At 38.9% G+C, this 16,336-nt stretch overlaps 1 protein-coding gene across 1 annotated transcript in view; it reads right to left on the bottom strand.

Annotated features, from left to right (window-relative positions):
* Nucleotides 1–1,716: 1,716 nt before the first annotated feature.
* The window catches only part of LOC143484525 (uncharacterized), a 37,013-nt gene continuing 22,393 nt past the window's right edge, over nucleotides 1,717–16,336 (bottom strand). The window contains exons 24-32 of the mRNA XM_076983301.1: nucleotides 16,059–16,149; nucleotides 15,708–15,831; nucleotides 15,364–15,545; nucleotides 14,475–14,630; nucleotides 11,732–11,865; nucleotides 6,730–6,863; nucleotides 6,258–6,352; nucleotides 2,974–3,244; nucleotides 1,717–2,650 (exon numbers count right to left, since the gene is read on the bottom strand). Coding sequence (XP_076839416.1) covers nucleotides 2,562–2,650; nucleotides 2,974–3,244; nucleotides 6,258–6,352; nucleotides 6,730–6,863; nucleotides 11,732–11,865; nucleotides 14,475–14,630; nucleotides 15,364–15,545; nucleotides 15,708–15,831; nucleotides 16,059–16,149 — 1,276 coding nt within the window. The 3' untranslated portion in view covers nucleotides 1,717–2,561. The remainder of the gene's footprint in view (nucleotides 2,651–2,973; nucleotides 3,245–6,257; nucleotides 6,353–6,729; nucleotides 6,864–11,731; nucleotides 11,866–14,474; nucleotides 14,631–15,363; nucleotides 15,546–15,707; nucleotides 15,832–16,058; nucleotides 16,150–16,336) is intronic.

Here is a 16,336-nt window from a genome sequence, read left to right as displayed (position 1 = left end):
ACACGTGTGGACTATTAGATATTTCAGCCCTGAGCAGTTGTAATGATGGGCTTAAAGAAAGGGCTGAATTTAGCGCGCAGAGTAATACATTTGATTTAATAGGACCAATTCATTCAGATATATGAATATCAATTATACCATAAAAATTTTATCCGTGTCTCTTTTCGTGAAGAAAGTGGCAGTTTCACCCACTGTAAAACTCGAGCACGCACATGCACTTTTAAACACAACTGCAAAATTTCCTATTGAACAGGTGTGTATGAAGACATTTAGCTTACCAGCTGGAAGTCATGTATGTGCACAAGAAAACCTTTTCCTAGGTCCGTTACCAGAGTATAATTTTTGCTGTGTGTGACAACGATGCATTAATGGGAGCTATGTGAAAAATCCTTTTAAATTTAAACACTATAACACTGAGTTTGCTGCTCTATATATTGAGGGAGTACAGATCCCTTCAAAACCTTTCCAACTGAATTTTCTTACCGGTAATATTGCTCGAGAATATCACTCGCTTGTACAGGCGTCTGGTAAACATTTGAAAGATCAAGCTTTGGCTATAAATAGACAAGAATACGCCAACGGTTATACTCTATTCACATTTAATTTATGGCCTGACGGAAATTGCGGATCTCATTTGTCATTGATAAAGTCTGGAAATTTACGTTTGGAACTTAGATTTTGTCAACCATTACCCCGTACCGTAACATTGATAGTTTATGCTAGTTTATGCTTATGATTAATAACCGTAGGAATGTGCTAATTGATTATCAGTAATGAATACAAACCAACTATCTGTTCTCATGAGAAGCTGTCGCGGTGTGAGTAGGGGATTTTATGGGGTTGTGGTGGCAGATCAATTACTGACATATAAACTTATTAATTTTCCATGTTTATTGATCATCAACACGTATCCTAGCCATATGCCCGGCGAGCATTAGTTAGCCATCTATCTGAATGACGGACTTTCTGGAGAATTTTTTTATTCTTAAGGGAACTCCCCAAGTTACCCATTTTTCCCTCAAAACATTAATACTTTTCTACATAAAAAGTAAGTAAGTAAAAAATTATTTATATAGCACTTTTAAAAGTGAGACAACAAAAGTGCTTTCTACGCAAACCTAGCTGTAAAGGCTAAAGAAAACAAATGCGTTTTAAGCCTTTTTTAAAAAAAGCTCTTTAGAACCAGATAGCCGAATATCCAGTGGAAGGTTATTCCAAATCTTTGGAGCGCATACAGAAAAGGCGCAATCACCCTTTCGTTTCAGTTTAGTCCTAGGAACTACTAACAGCCCTTGATTAGAAGACCGCAATACCCTTCCATTTGAGTATGCTGTTAATAGGTCAGAGATATACTCTGGACCCTCTCCACAAAGCGCTTGATAAGTTAAAACCAATATTTTAAACCAAATTCTATAAGCTACAGGCAGCCAGTGCAAAGCGGTAGTGAGATCAAATATAACCCTGTGCAGGTTCAGAGCGATGATTCTGTGTGTTGTGGGCAACACTGTGTTTTTCTTACTGAACAGACCTAAAGGAAAATTGTGTACAGAAATTGTGTCTATGTATAATGAAGATTTGAAAAGAAATTATGAGATGGTTGTCTCTTATGTGAAAAAAATATACCCTTGAATAAACAAACGGATATGTACGTCTGCATGCATGCAATGTGTTAACTCACATAATATGTGTAGCAACTATAAAAAAATGCTCACCTGATAATGTAGCTAATAAGCTTTATTGAAATAAAAGCATGATAAAGCATATTACAGAGTCATTCTTTTCATGAATTAAAAAGAAAGCCACGACCGATCTATATTTGGTGATTTAAAAAATCTCAGACGTTATTGGTCGCTTAGGAAGAGGGGTGGTGATTGTAAATACAGGCGTAGCACGTCTATTTTTAGTCTTTAATAAATCGCTCTTCTCAGCATTTGCATCTGCTTCTAGACTCCTGCACCATTACAATATTGATGTTTTACAGTATGACGTTTTTATATAATCTGTTTTACTGTGTAATTGCACAGTTGCTTGTGCAAGACTTGGACAAGTGCTTTAATTTAAAATTTCAGGCAAAACATTTTGTGAATGTAGCATGTTGATTTCATTTAAATGTGTGTAACTGTTAAAAAAAACATAATGCTAAATCAAAATGTAATTTTTTTTGAGGAAGATTAAATACATGTGGCATGTTAATGTAAAAAATTACATTAACAATTAGATAACTAATAATTAAATAAATCAAACCCACCCCAGTATTTATCATCAGTATGTCATAGCAGGCCTACTGTGTTCTTACATTAAGAAACTTCATGGTCTCCAGATAATTCAGTGTATAAAGATAATTAATGCATTTAATAATTGTAAACATCTAAAATGAATATATCTATGCCTTTGATAATCTGCTATTAAAGTGCAATTAATACTAATAATAATATGTCAAACATATGGCTAACTAAGGCCTAACCCTAACCCTAAGTTGTGACAGGTTCATGTTTGAATATTTTCGGCATTGGTGTCAGCAGCATTTATAGTGACTGGTGTGTATTTATAGTGTTTGATGGTTAATGCACTGTGTGCAGAGTAACCGTCAGGAGTCCCACAAACAGAGAGAGACGCCACAGTCCTGCTTCACCATGAACTGTTGCACATCCTGGAAAACACAGATCATAAAACTATGTGAACTCTGGGACAAGCAGTTCACTAGTGGTGTCCTGCATACAGGGTCTGGGAACTCCACTACCCACAAGTCCACTGACTCCTCTAGCGGCAAAACACTTTAGTTATTTTGTTTATGATTTGATGTTTCTCTATCATTTTACCATCTCTACCATGTTTAAATGTAAAGTCCATTATAAATAAAATGTATTATTAGTACTATTACTATAACTGAAACTGGAAAATAGTACACACACAATAGAAATATTAAACTCACAACAGAAACAATAATGCCTTTCTACTTTTTGAGGAACTTACCAGCTGTGGTATTGGCAGTATAGTTAGTGAAGGTGGTGAGAACACTGGTTTTAGTGATAGTAGTTGTAGTGTTCATGCTGATTTTGTTGACAGTAGGAGTGGTGTTTGCAGTGCTGGGGTTTTGTTTCCCAATCAGTCCTATTCTCAGAGTGTCCAGCTGAAACTGGTACTGCTGAAGTCTCCATGATTGGACCACTGTGTTGTTCTCAAACAGCTTCAGAACAGGTAAATTATTCCTAAACAGATCATGCATTGCACTCACATTCAGGACCTGACACACACACACACACACACACATACACATCATGTTACATTTCCATCAATATGTATTAATATTGTTAGGTATAAAGTTTGTTTATTCACCTGTCTGTAAGTAAACGTCTCATTGCTATATGTAGACACGACCAAAACTCGGTGTACTATGGAGTAGATGGAGAAGTTAGTATGGAGTAGATGGAGAAGTCAGTATGGAGTAGATGGAGAAGTTAGTATGGAGTAGATGGAGAAGTCAATATGGAGTAGATGGAGAAGTCAATATGGAGTAGATGGAGAAGTTAGTATGGAGTAGATGGAGAAGTTAGTATGGAGTAGATAGAGAGGTGCATTGTTGAGTAAAGGAGAGCATTGCTAATATAAGGTGGTGTTACGACTCTTGGTCACTAGGTGTCAGTATTTGCCCTACGGGTTGTTTTTATGTGTGGCGGCGCACATAAAGAAGAGTATTGTTGAGTAAATATGTCTACTGTTAAATAAAGAAGAGTATTGTTGAGTAAAGAAGTGTACTGTTAAATAAAGAAGAGTATTGTTGAGTAAAGAAGTGTACTGTTAAATAAAGAAGAGTATTGAGTAAATAGGTGTACTGTTAAATAAAGAAGAGTATTGAGTAAATAAGTGTACTGTTAAATAAAGAAGAGTATTGTTGAGTAAAGAAGTGTACTGTTAAATAAAGAAGAGTATTGTTGAGTAAAGAAGTGTACTGTTAAATAAAGAAGAGTATTGTTGAGTAAATACGTCTACTGTTAAATAAAGAAGAGTATTGTTGAGTAAATACGTCTACTGTTAAATAAAGAAGAGTATTGTTGAGTAAAGAAGTGTACTGTTAAATAAAGAAGAGTATTGAGTAAATAAGTGTACTGTTAAATAAAGAACAGTATTGTTGAGTAAAAAAGTGTACTGTTAAAGAAGAGTATTGTTGTAAATACGTCTACTGTTAAATAAAGAAGAGTATTGTTGAGTAAATATCTCTGCATCCATAACATACACATTTATTTTTTCTGCATATGTAACCAGCTGAGTACCTTGCACTGAAAATAAATTGGTAGTTTGTGTGGGTGTCACTATTATGTTGGTCTACATACAGCTGCAGCCCTTTATGGTATTAATCAATTAGGTTAATCATAAAATCTCATTGACTCTGGTGTAACGTGGGTCGATACCGTTGGTGGTCTGCAGATATCATACTGAATTTTGAGACCAGATAACAGGTATGTGGGAGGGGTTTTTGATCAGTTGATGGCTTCATAATAAATCATGCAGGTTCTGTGATTGTGATCTTTTTATGTCAGGTTTTTTTTTTTATCTTAATTCATTGTGAAATAATTGAATATTGAGAATATTGAGTGTTTCCTTTGGGGAAGGGGAAGTAATACTCTGCTTACTGTAATATTAACCACAAGAACAACAGTCTTGGGGGGGTAGAGTCCTAGGTGGTGTAGTTGAGATATGGGAGGGGGGGGTACAGCCCTAGGTGTGACGGGCAGGGTGAGCAACTCAAAAAGGAAGCGATCACGCCAAGTCTCAGGGAAAGAGGATGGTTTAATAGAAAGTGTGCAAACCAAAAACCCGTGCATGGTTCCAGATTAAGGATATAATGACCAGCAGTCAACTGGTACAAAGACAAGACATATATAGACGAACAAACGACCCTCAGGTGAGACGGATCACGGGTCCCGCCCACCTGAGGGACGAACATCACGTGACCAAAAACAGGACCGCTGCCGCTGTAACCGGGGGCGACCGGTAGGGGGCCCCCCACAACGTGACACTAGGCAGATACAGGGTGTCGGTCGGCCGACTGGCTACACATAATTTATAGCTCTTCTGTTTTGTCTTTTGTGAAAATGTTTGTATCCATAACATAGACTGATTGACACACTGAATGGATAATGCAACGTTGAGAATAACAGGAACTCCAGGTACTTACGCTAAAGGAACGGAGTACGACAGGCACAGGCTAACAAGGAGACTGGGAAATATGGAACTAGAAGAAGGTAATGGAACACGAACAGGGTCATGGAACATGGAACTAGAAGAAGGTCATGGAACTAAAACAAGGTCATGGAACATGGAACTAGAAGGTGGTCATGGAACTAAAACAGGGTCATGGAACATGGAACTAGAAGAAGGTCATGGAACACGAACAGGGTCATGGAACATGGAACTAGAAGGTGGTCATGGAACTAAAACAGGGTCATGGAACATGGAACTAGAAGAAGGTCATGGAACACGAACAGGGTCATGGAACATGGAACTAGAAGAAGGTCATGGAACTAGAACAGGGTCATGGAACATGGAACTAGAAGAAGGTCATGGAACTAGAAGAAGGTCATGGAACATGGAACTAGAAGAAGGTCATGGAACATGGAACTAGAAGAAGGTCATGGAACTAAAACAGGGTCATGGAACATGGAACTAGAAGGTGGTCATGGAACATGGAACTAGAAGAAGGTCATGGAACATGGAACTAGAAGAAGGTCATGGAACTAAAACAGGGTCATGGAACATGGAACTAGAAGAAGGTCATGGAACATGAACAGGTGACAGAACTGAAAATTGCAACAACATATTACATTGAGCAAAAATGAGGCATGAAACACACAGGGCTTCAACAGGCAAAGTGAAATCAGCCAAGAGAAAAATAAAGCAAACTCAAAATCAGGAACAGAGCCAAAACATCAAAGCAGGTGACAGGGTTGCCAGGGAGAACCACATGAAGGTCAGTGCTAATGCAGAGCCAATGTGCTAACAGATCTGTACTTGTTACTGGTCCCCTTCATGGTATTGCTGTTGCCACAGAACAGAGGTTCTGACATGCTCTGAACATTCTACCTCATCCCAGAAATGCCCTTCATAATAAAAGTCTGGGCATTGTAATGCCCAGGAGGATGGTGGATGAAGGTGGGTGGATGAAGGCAGGTGGATGACCCTGAAGGGATCTGAACACAGTAAGTAGATGTCTGAAACCCCATAACTCTGTTTAAGTCAGTTGTGTTGTTATATCATACCATGATCACATTAGGGTCCAGGTTAATGAAGGTGGTTATATCCATGCTGATGTTCTTAGCAGCAAGAGTTATTATATCTGACAGAGGAGCTCCACCTACAGACAGACACGCAGACATGCAGGTGTGTATTCATTTTTGGGACTGAACATTTGGAAGTGAAAAATTAATTAAAATTCTTTGGAAAAAAATGTATGTACCCAGTGATCAAATGGAATAAAATATTCGCACTCATTATACTTTTAAACACTATTTAACATCTAGGCAGATTTCACAATCCGAAAATAAATTAACTGGATGAAAAACAGGATTTTCATATTAAACTGAAACTGTTTTATGTATATAAAATATAGAAGCTAAAGCAGTCACATTAGCAAAGCAAATAATCTGAAATACTAATGGGTTGTGTACATTACTACATTTACTTAGCTATTGTGTGTGTGTGTGTGTGTGTGTGTACACGTGTGTGTCTAACCTAGAAATGGGTTGATGAGTTGGTAGTATTGTTGCACATCTCTGGTTTCGTTAATAAATGCGATGACAGCGATATTGTACAAAGTGTTTTTCTGAGAAAATGAGCATGAGGACAAATCAACTGGATTTGCAAACCTGCAGATAAAAAAGACAGAAATCCTGAGACTGCATCTTAAAGGGTGAACAATCTTGTGACGATCCTACATCATCATTTAGGTGTACAGTGGGGGAAATAAGTATTTAGTCAGTCACCAATTGTGCAAGTTCTCCCACTTAAAAAGATGAGAGAGGCCGGTAATTGACATCATAGGTAGACCTCAACTATGAGAGACAAAATGTGAAAAAAAAATTGAGATCATTTTGTCTGACTTTTAAAGAATTTATTTGCAAATAATGGTGGAAAATAAGTATTTGGTCAATAACAAAAGTTCATCTCAATACTTTGTTGTATATCCTCTGTTGGCAATGACAGAGGTCAAACGTTTTCTGTGTAGGTACCATGCTAAACCAGCAGGTGGCAGTACCACTGGCAACACATGGAAGAAGCTTGCTTTGACGGAAGTAAGGGTGTGTCTACAGTTCAGGTGTTTAAATACCCTGAACAGCCATTCATCTCTCTCTCTCTGGTTTGACCGACACATAGGTTAGACCTATTAAAGAGAGGCTCCGTAATATCTCCTTCTCTCTCTGGTTTGACTGACACCGAGGTTAGACCTATTAAAGAGTGGCTCCGTCATTTCTCTCTCTCCGGTTTTCTTTGAGAACACGCGAACTTTGTAACGACTAACAGCAAACAGTTGAAAGTCATACTACTTAATTAACGAGCCAGAGTAACGGTGTAATCTAACCAGCAACCGATCAACGTTACCGCGACAACAGATTCACCGAACGACTTCAATCAAGCTTGTTAACGCGGCCACACGGACTGAAACAAAGGCGATCAATTCCCTGTAGTTAAACCGTGAACGAGACTCTCATTCCTGGACTTCATATCCAGAAGGACGTTTCCCAGCACACCTGGACGACATCGCTTTATCAACGAGGAACCTGTGGTGGAAATTCCCTCCTAATTCAGGGAGGACGACAAACCACCTAAAACCCTCAACATGTGAGAGTCTAACCGCTGGGCATAGTTTATAAAAGGGCAAAGTTACTTGAACTGTAGAGTTAACCAAGTTTTCTGTTAATACATTCTTAATGTGTTTAACTTTATTTTCATAATCTTCATCAAGATTTGTATATACAAAGCTCTCTTTGCTGTGCATGCCACCATCTTTTATTTATCTGATTAATGGACAACTTGTAGTCTTCCCCATTCTCAGACACACCACATTAATTTTTAGTTATTAAGCCAGCTCCATTACTCTTTGTTCTGACCACGTTGGAATAAACCAGCTGAGCTCATTAACACAGTCGCGCTGCTCTACGGTTTAAAGTCGGCGCCATTTTAGTTGCTTTGTTCTCTATAGGAGAACTGAGATTACAGCTCCACCTCCTCACACGCGCACAAGCGCGTGCACACATTACACTCCTCCCCTTTTTACACACACACACACACACACACACACACACACACACACACTAAATACCCAGTCTTCACTGTAAATATACTGATCCTTGTTGATGCCGTTTGTTTTAGAATAGTTGGTTTTAAATAAATCTATCATTTATTTTCACCATAATGTCTGTGTTGATGTCATTCAAACGTGGTTGTTGCCAAAACCTCCAAAGAATTCATAGTTAAATCCTTCAGATACCAAACCATTAATTACCTTTAGTTGATAACTAAACTTGTTCTGGTATAATTAGAATATGAGACTGATTCTAAATTAATGAGACTGATTAATAATTAAGGTAAAACAAATTATATCTACTTTTAAAGGATTAGTAGGTGAAACCCCTACACTGTAAGTCTTTACAAGGTTGGCACACACTGTTGCTGGTATGTTGGCCCATTCCTCCATGCAGATCTCCTCTAGAGCAGTGATGTTTTGGGGCTGTCGGCGGGCAACACGGACTTTTAACTCCCTCCAAAGGTTTTTGATGGGGTTGAGATTGGGAGACTGGCTAGGCCACTCCAGGACTTTGAAATGTTTCTTACGAAGCCACTCCTTTGTTGCCCTGGCAGTGTGCTTGGGATCATTGTCATGCTGAAAGACCCAGCCACGTTTCATCTTCATTGCCCTTGCTGATGGAAGGAGGTTTGCACCCAAAATCTCACAATACATGGCCCCATTCATTCTTTCATGTACACTAAAAATGTGTGCCATACTTTGTCAATTGTGATTTTTACACCCCAATTGAAATTTGTCCTCCGCTTTTAACCCATCTGTGCAGTCAGAACACAAACACACACTAGTGATTACTAGGAGGCTGTGGATCACACGTGCCCAGAGCGGTGGGCAGCCCTAGCCCGGTGCCCGGGGAGCAGTTGGGGTTAGGTGCCTTGCTCAAGGGCACCTCAGTCATGGCCTTAGGTCTGGGAATCGAACCCACGACCCTCCGGTCACAAGACCAGTTCCCTAACCGCCAGGCCATGACTGCCCATACATGGACCAGTCGTCCTGGTCCCTTTGCAGAGAAACAGCCCCAAAGCATGATGTTGCCACCCCTATGCTTCACAGTTGGTATGGTGTTCTTTGGATGCAACTCAGCCTTCACTGTCCTCTAAACACGACGAGTTGTGTTTTTACCAAATAGTTCTACTTTGGTTTCATCTGACCATATGACATTCTCCCAATACTCTTCTGGAACATCCAAATGCTCTCTAGCAAACTTCAGACGTGCCTGGATATGGACTGGCTTAAGCAGGGGGACACGTCTGGCACTGCAAGATCTGAGTCCCTGGCGTCGTAGTGTGTTGCTGATGGTAGCCTTTGTAACGTTGGTCCCAGCTTTCTGCAGGTCATTCACTAGATCCCCCCTTGTGGTTCTGGGATTTTTTTTCACCGTTCCTGTGATCATTTTGACCCCACGGGCTGAGATCTTGCGTGGAGCTAGTGATGGGACGAACGATACTGGTGCGTCAACACTGTGCCGAGCGCACGAGAGTGAAACCCCGTATCGGTGCGTGTATTGCTTTAAACAAAAACCACGTGACCGATACAAGAAGCGTATCGTTTGGCTGTGCCGCGCCAAATTGTGTTTATAAGGAAACGAACTGTATCGGCATGTCGCGGGTTTGTTGGATGGAGTTTTACTGTTACTTTTAGATTTTGTATTTTTGCCCTCACCGATCGAACCAGAAAATTTTCCACTGTCTGGAATCATTTTGATCTTTTGACGCCAAATAAGGTATTGTTTCTCCTTTGGACATTATTTTTTATTAAATATGTTTGTACTCTTTTCTGGTAAGGGTTTTTTATTGTATTCAGATAAAGTCACTTTTGATTTTATTTTATTGTAGGTGAAGTGTCGACTCTGCTCCACGGAGCTGTCTTACATCAATAAGAGCACTTCATCAATGCTGAGGCATTATAGAGCTCGGCATGGCAATGAAGAATCAGCACATACTGGTGAGAGTACCACAGGTGTGTTAAAATTCTCAAATAAAATTAAAATGTTTTAATTTAAAATTGTTTATTACACACAAAATGCTTTGTGTAACTATGTAATATTGTTTGTAAACTTGTCAGTACTTTAATAAGGCAAAAAAAATGTCCTTACATTTCCTAACAAGCAAGCTGTGGATGAGGCTGTGATCAACATGATCATCAAAGACTGTCAGCCTCTCTCCATCGCACTTAGATATTTATGCACACCATCTTCGTCTGTACCCTGTGAAAGAGTTTTTTCTAAGGCAGGAGAACTTGTATCTAAGAGGAGAAATCGCCTTGGACCCAACACACTTCCAAAACTTTTGTTCCTCAATAAAAATACATAAATGAATGAATTTCTTGTCATTTTTTGTGTTTTATATTATTTTTCTTTTTCATTAATGAAAATCCTTACATAAGTTGCACATTTTAGCTGAATTTTATTAGACAAATTTGCTATACTTTGCAGAGTTGGTTTAGCATTTACACAAGGTTTTAAGCAAATTTTGGACTCAAAAAATTGAGCAAATGAAATTATAAAATGATGAGATCATATTTTAAGTAAACGAATGTCGATTAAATATTTCACGAGTTGATGTGTTTTCAGGATGCTTTTTCAACTTTTCATTTTGTTTACCTGCAATGATATTATAAATACTGTCACTATTGAGTGACAAACACAGTGTCAATACTGTGTCAACACAGTTTGTGTAGTGTGTCGATACACTCCTTGAGGTATCATCTTCCCATCACTACATGGAGCCCCAGATCGAGGGAGATTATTAGTGGTCTTGTAGGTCTTCCATTTTCTGATTATTGCTCCCACAGTAGATTTCTTCACACCAAGCTGCTTGCCTATTGCAGATTCAGTCTTCCCAGCCTGGTGTAGGTCTACAATTCGGTTTCTGGTGTCCTCCGACAGCTCTTTCGTCTTCACCATAGTAGAGTTTGGAGTGTGACTGTTTGAGGTTGTGGGCAGGTGTCTATACTGTTTATACTGTTAACGACTTCAAACAGGTGCCATTAATACAGGTAATGAGTGGGGGAAAGAGGAGCCTCTTAAAAAAGAAGTTACAGGTCTGTGACAGTCAGAAATCTTGCTTGTTTGTAGGTGACCAAATACTTATTTTCCACCAATATTTGCAAATAAATTCTTTAAAAGTCAGACAAAATGATTTTCTCAATTTTTTTTCACATTTTGTCTCTCATAGTTGAGGTCTACCTATGATGTCAATTACAGGCCTCTCTCATCTTTTTAAGTGGGAGAACTTGCACAATTGGTGACTGACTAAATACTTATTTCCCCCACTGTAAAACCCCATAAAACTGAGAAATCAATCAATCCCTCCATCCATCCATCCATCCGTGTGTGTAAGTGTGTGTGTGTGTATGTGAGTCTGTGTGTGTGTGTGTGTGTGTGTGTGTGTGTGTGTGTGTGTGTGTGTATGTGTGTGTGTGTGTACTTACCTCAGGCTGTTGACAGTAATGGTTCTCAGTACACTGGTGCTTAAAGAACAGAGGCTGGAGCTGACTGCATTTATTTCACCAGTCCCCAATGTGTTTCCAGGAACACTCAAATAATTCATTATCACTGCAGTACTCTATAACACACACACACACACACACACACACATACACAGTACACAGACAATTTCAGCCCACTAAACGTTTATACACACTACCGTTCAAAAGTTTGGGGTCACCTAGACAATTTTGTGTTTTCCCTGAAATCTCATACTTTTATTTATCAAATGAGTTGCAAAATGAATAGAAATATAGTCAAGACATTGACAAGGTAGAAATAATGTTTTTTTTTTATTTGAAATAATTTTCTACTTTAAACTTTGCTTTCGTCAAAGAATGCTCCCTTAGCAGCAATTACAGCATTGCAGACCTTTGGCATTCTAGCTGTTAATTTGCTGAGGTAATCTGGAGAAATTTCACCCCATGCTTCCAGAAGCCGCTCCCACAAGTTTGATTGGGTTAATGGGCACTTTTTTCATACCATACGGTCAAGCTGCTCCCACAACAGCTCAATGGGGTTGAGATCTGGTGACTGCGCTGGCCACTCCATTACCGATAAAACACCAGCTGCCTGCTTCTTCTCTAAATAGTTTGTGCATAATTTGGAGGTGTCCTTTGGGTCATTGTCCTGTTGCAGGATGAAATTGGCTCCAATCAAGCGCTGTTCACAAGGTATGGCATGGTGTTGCAAAATGGAGTGATAGCCTTCCTTATTCAAAATCCCTTTTGCCTTGTTCAAATCTCCCACTTTACCAGCACCAAAGCAACCCCAGACCATCACATTACGTCCACCATGTTTGACAGATGGTGTCAGGCACTCTTCCAGCATCTTTTCAGTTGTTCTGCGTCTCACAAATGTTCGTCTGTGTGATCCAAACACCTCAAACTTTGATTCATCTGTCCATAACACTTTTTTCCAATCTTCCTCTGTCCAATGTCTGTGTTCTTTTGCCCATATTAATCTTTTTCTTTTATTAGCCAGTCTTAGATATGGCTTTTTCTTTGCCACTCTGCCCTGAAGGCCAGCATCCCGGAGTCGCCTCTTCACTGTAGATGTTGACACTGGCGTTTTGCGGGTACTATTTAATGAAGCTGCCAGTCGAGGACCTGTGAGGCGTTGATTTCTCAAACTGGAGACTCTAATGTACTTGTCTTCTTGCTCAGTTGTGCAGCGGGGCCTTCCACTTCTCCTTCTACTCTGGTTAGAGCCTGTCTGTGCTCTCCTCTGAAGGGAGTAGTACACACCATTGTAGGAAATCTTCAGTTTCTTGGCAGTGTCTCGCATGGAATAGACTTAATTTCTCAGAACAAGAATAGACTGTCGAGTTTCAATTGAAAGTTGTTTTTTTCTGGCCATTTTGTGAGTTTAATCGAACCAACAATTGTAATGCTCCAGATTCTCAACTAGCTCAAAGGAAGGTTAGTTGTATAGCTTCTCTAATCAGCAAAACTGTTTTCAGCTGTGCTAACCTACTTGCACAAGGGGTTTCAAGGGTTTTCTAAACATCCAATAACCTCCTTACACAGTTAGCAAACACAATGTACCATTAGAACACTGGAGTGATAGTTGTTGGAAATGGGTCTCCATACATCTACGTAGATATTGCATTAAAAACCAGATGTTTACAGCTAGAATAGTCATTTACCACATTAATAATGTATAGAGTGTATTTTTTGATGCATTTGAACGGTAGTGTATATATATATATATAGCTAGAATAGTCATTTACCACATTAATAATGTATAGAGTGTATTTTTTGATGCATTTGAACGGTAGTGTATATATATATATATATATATATATATATATATATATAATATTTATAATAATATAATATAATATATTATATAATATATATATCAGTAGCGAACCGTGACCTTTAAACCTGGGCCCGCTACCCCCCCCCCCCCCCCGAATTTTTTTTTTTTTTCCTTTCTTAATAATCTGCAATAAAGAAAAACTGAGACGACAGTACAGCTTTAAAAACGCAATAAACAATAATATCTGTACTAGATAACGTCTTAAGCAAAATAAGTTTCCAAACAAAATAAGGTTCACAGCTCCGTGGTTCTCGGAAGCGGAATATGTAAACAACGCGCACAAGGACGTCAAAGGGATGAATCGAAACTAGCTAGCGGTGGTGATAACGACAGCTAGCGTCGCCACAGCGGGCGGAAATTATCATACAGTTAAGCCCGCCCACTAAGAGAGAAGATATGATTGGTCAATTTTGCTATCATTTGAAACTGGTATTGCGCTGAATTATAACTGCCAGGCCCTCTGTAAACGAACAGCGGGCATCACAGTCCTGATAGGGGGAGAGACAGGCTCACAGGCTTCCACTTAACCCCTCACCTTCCAACACAGATTGAATAGACACGGTTGAATATTTTATTTGCTTATATTTTTGTAATTGTTTAGATGTCGAATGTCAAACTGTAAGTAGATAAAATAAAATTGGATAATTATATATATAATGCTTTAAGAATATTTTAGGCCCTCTGAGAGGGCGTAGAGGGCCCTAACGGTTCCCCACTGATATATATATATATATAAATATTTATAATATATTTCTCTGTAATTACCCCTTGCATCAAATTAATAAGAAATTGACCATATCCACATTTCAAAACCAAAAACCCAATACATTCTACAAACATACAATGATGGACGTGATGTGTTACCTGGTCTGAAGTCCAGGCACCATTAACTGGGTTCATTAAAGATGCCAGTGTGTCTATTGTGGTGATGGTCCAATTGTTGATTTCACTGACTGTGGCCACATGAGATGTGGGACCCAGTTTCTGCAACACACTGTCCTCAAGACCTGAGGGGTACAACTGTAACACAAACACACACAGACACCATTAACTCCTCATAGACTATGCATAACTAGGAGCGTACTCATTCACTGGAGAGTTTGGTTAATATAAATACTTCTCAAAAATGATGGATTTCACAATTTTTTTAACATTTCATGGCATGTACTATTAATGACATAGTTAGGATTATAACACAGTGTTTCCAGGATAGCCAGCCATACTGCCCTAACAGTCTACCTTAATAGTCATAATCTTAATGGCTTAAAGAACTAATATAAATTAAAATCCACATCAGAGAAAATAAAAATTACAACGTGTCCTCATGACAAGTCCAGCAAGGGGTAGTGCTGACATCATCAGATAATGCTATCACCAGAAATCATACATTACGTCCTAAAATCATCAGATAATGCTATCACCAGAAATCAGACATTACGTCCTAAAATTATCAGATAATTCTATCAGACATTACTTCCTAAATGTATGTTTCGAGTAATTACGTAATTAGATGTAGTATAAAGGTTCGTGGTTCTTGAGGGGGGGCAGTTCTCTCTCTTGCAGATATTTTTAGTGCATGTAACAGAGATCTCTGGATCGATCCATTTGTCTATTTGATACTTTAAATACTTCTCTTCTATCTAACTTTATTTATTAATATCATACCCATGCCTCTGACTGCTCACTACTAAAGTTTAAATTTTAACGACTGCATATACATGGAAGACCACATCATGTCCTCAGTAATGCTGACCTGGTTTAATTTGTTAAGAATGATCCTCTCAAAGCTGGGGTCCACAACTTTCTGAGTGATGGCAGCTGGATTGTTCTTCAACACAGTTAAACTGAGACACAAATCAAACTGAGTTGAATCGTAACCAACAGGGAATGATGGATCTGCAATGTTTGCTTCTATAATTTCACCTGCAGTACATCCTGCCAGAAAAAAAAGACAAATTTAGTTACCGTTCTTATACTGACTAAACAGTATTATCCAATTACACTTACAACACTGGTAAGGACACAGCTTAGGTCTGACAACCTGTGTCCCTTTGTGTCAGTGTTCAAATGTGTGTTTCTGCTGTGAGGCACTGATACCTGCAGCACGTTTACTCTTGATATTTGAGTTGCTTGCTGTGAATAATCTCTGTAGTGTTGTTATTGGAATGTTCTGTGTCTTCAGGGTAGGGATGAATGACCTCAGAAATGTCATTTTGTCCATCTTCAAGAATGCAGTCACACACACACACACACACACACACACACACACACACACACACACACACACACACACACACACACACACACACACACACACACACACACACAATGGATAAATAAATACAGAATGAAATTACATAACACACCCTTCAAATGACCAGAGTCCCTTTAGCTAAACACCTGACAACAAACCAGGAAATAAACAGACAAAATAACTAAATTACATACAGAACTAAATTTGGTCCAGAAATCCGTGTTCAAGTAGAGGGGCAGGTTGCCTAACTGCTGTAGTGTCTGTAGTTTCCATGTTGAGGGATTTCTGTGGACAGAAGCACAAGGTAAGATCCTATACACTCTACAACTATACATACACACTACACCTACACACACTACACATATACACACACACTCCACCCATGCACTTGCTACAGCTATATACACATACTATATCTACACAGACCACACCTACACATAAAAGTGATTCCAAACTAACTAGAGGGTAAAAA

Source organism: Brachyhypopomus gauderio, chromosome 20 (assembly GCF_052324685.1).
Source record: "Brachyhypopomus gauderio isolate BG-103 chromosome 20, BGAUD_0.2, whole genome shotgun sequence".
Lineage (NCBI taxonomy): Eukaryota > Metazoa > Chordata > Actinopteri > Gymnotiformes > Hypopomidae > Brachyhypopomus > Brachyhypopomus gauderio.
Note: the sequence above shows the minus strand (reverse complement) of the source record. Positions and strands in the feature narration are given on the sequence as shown.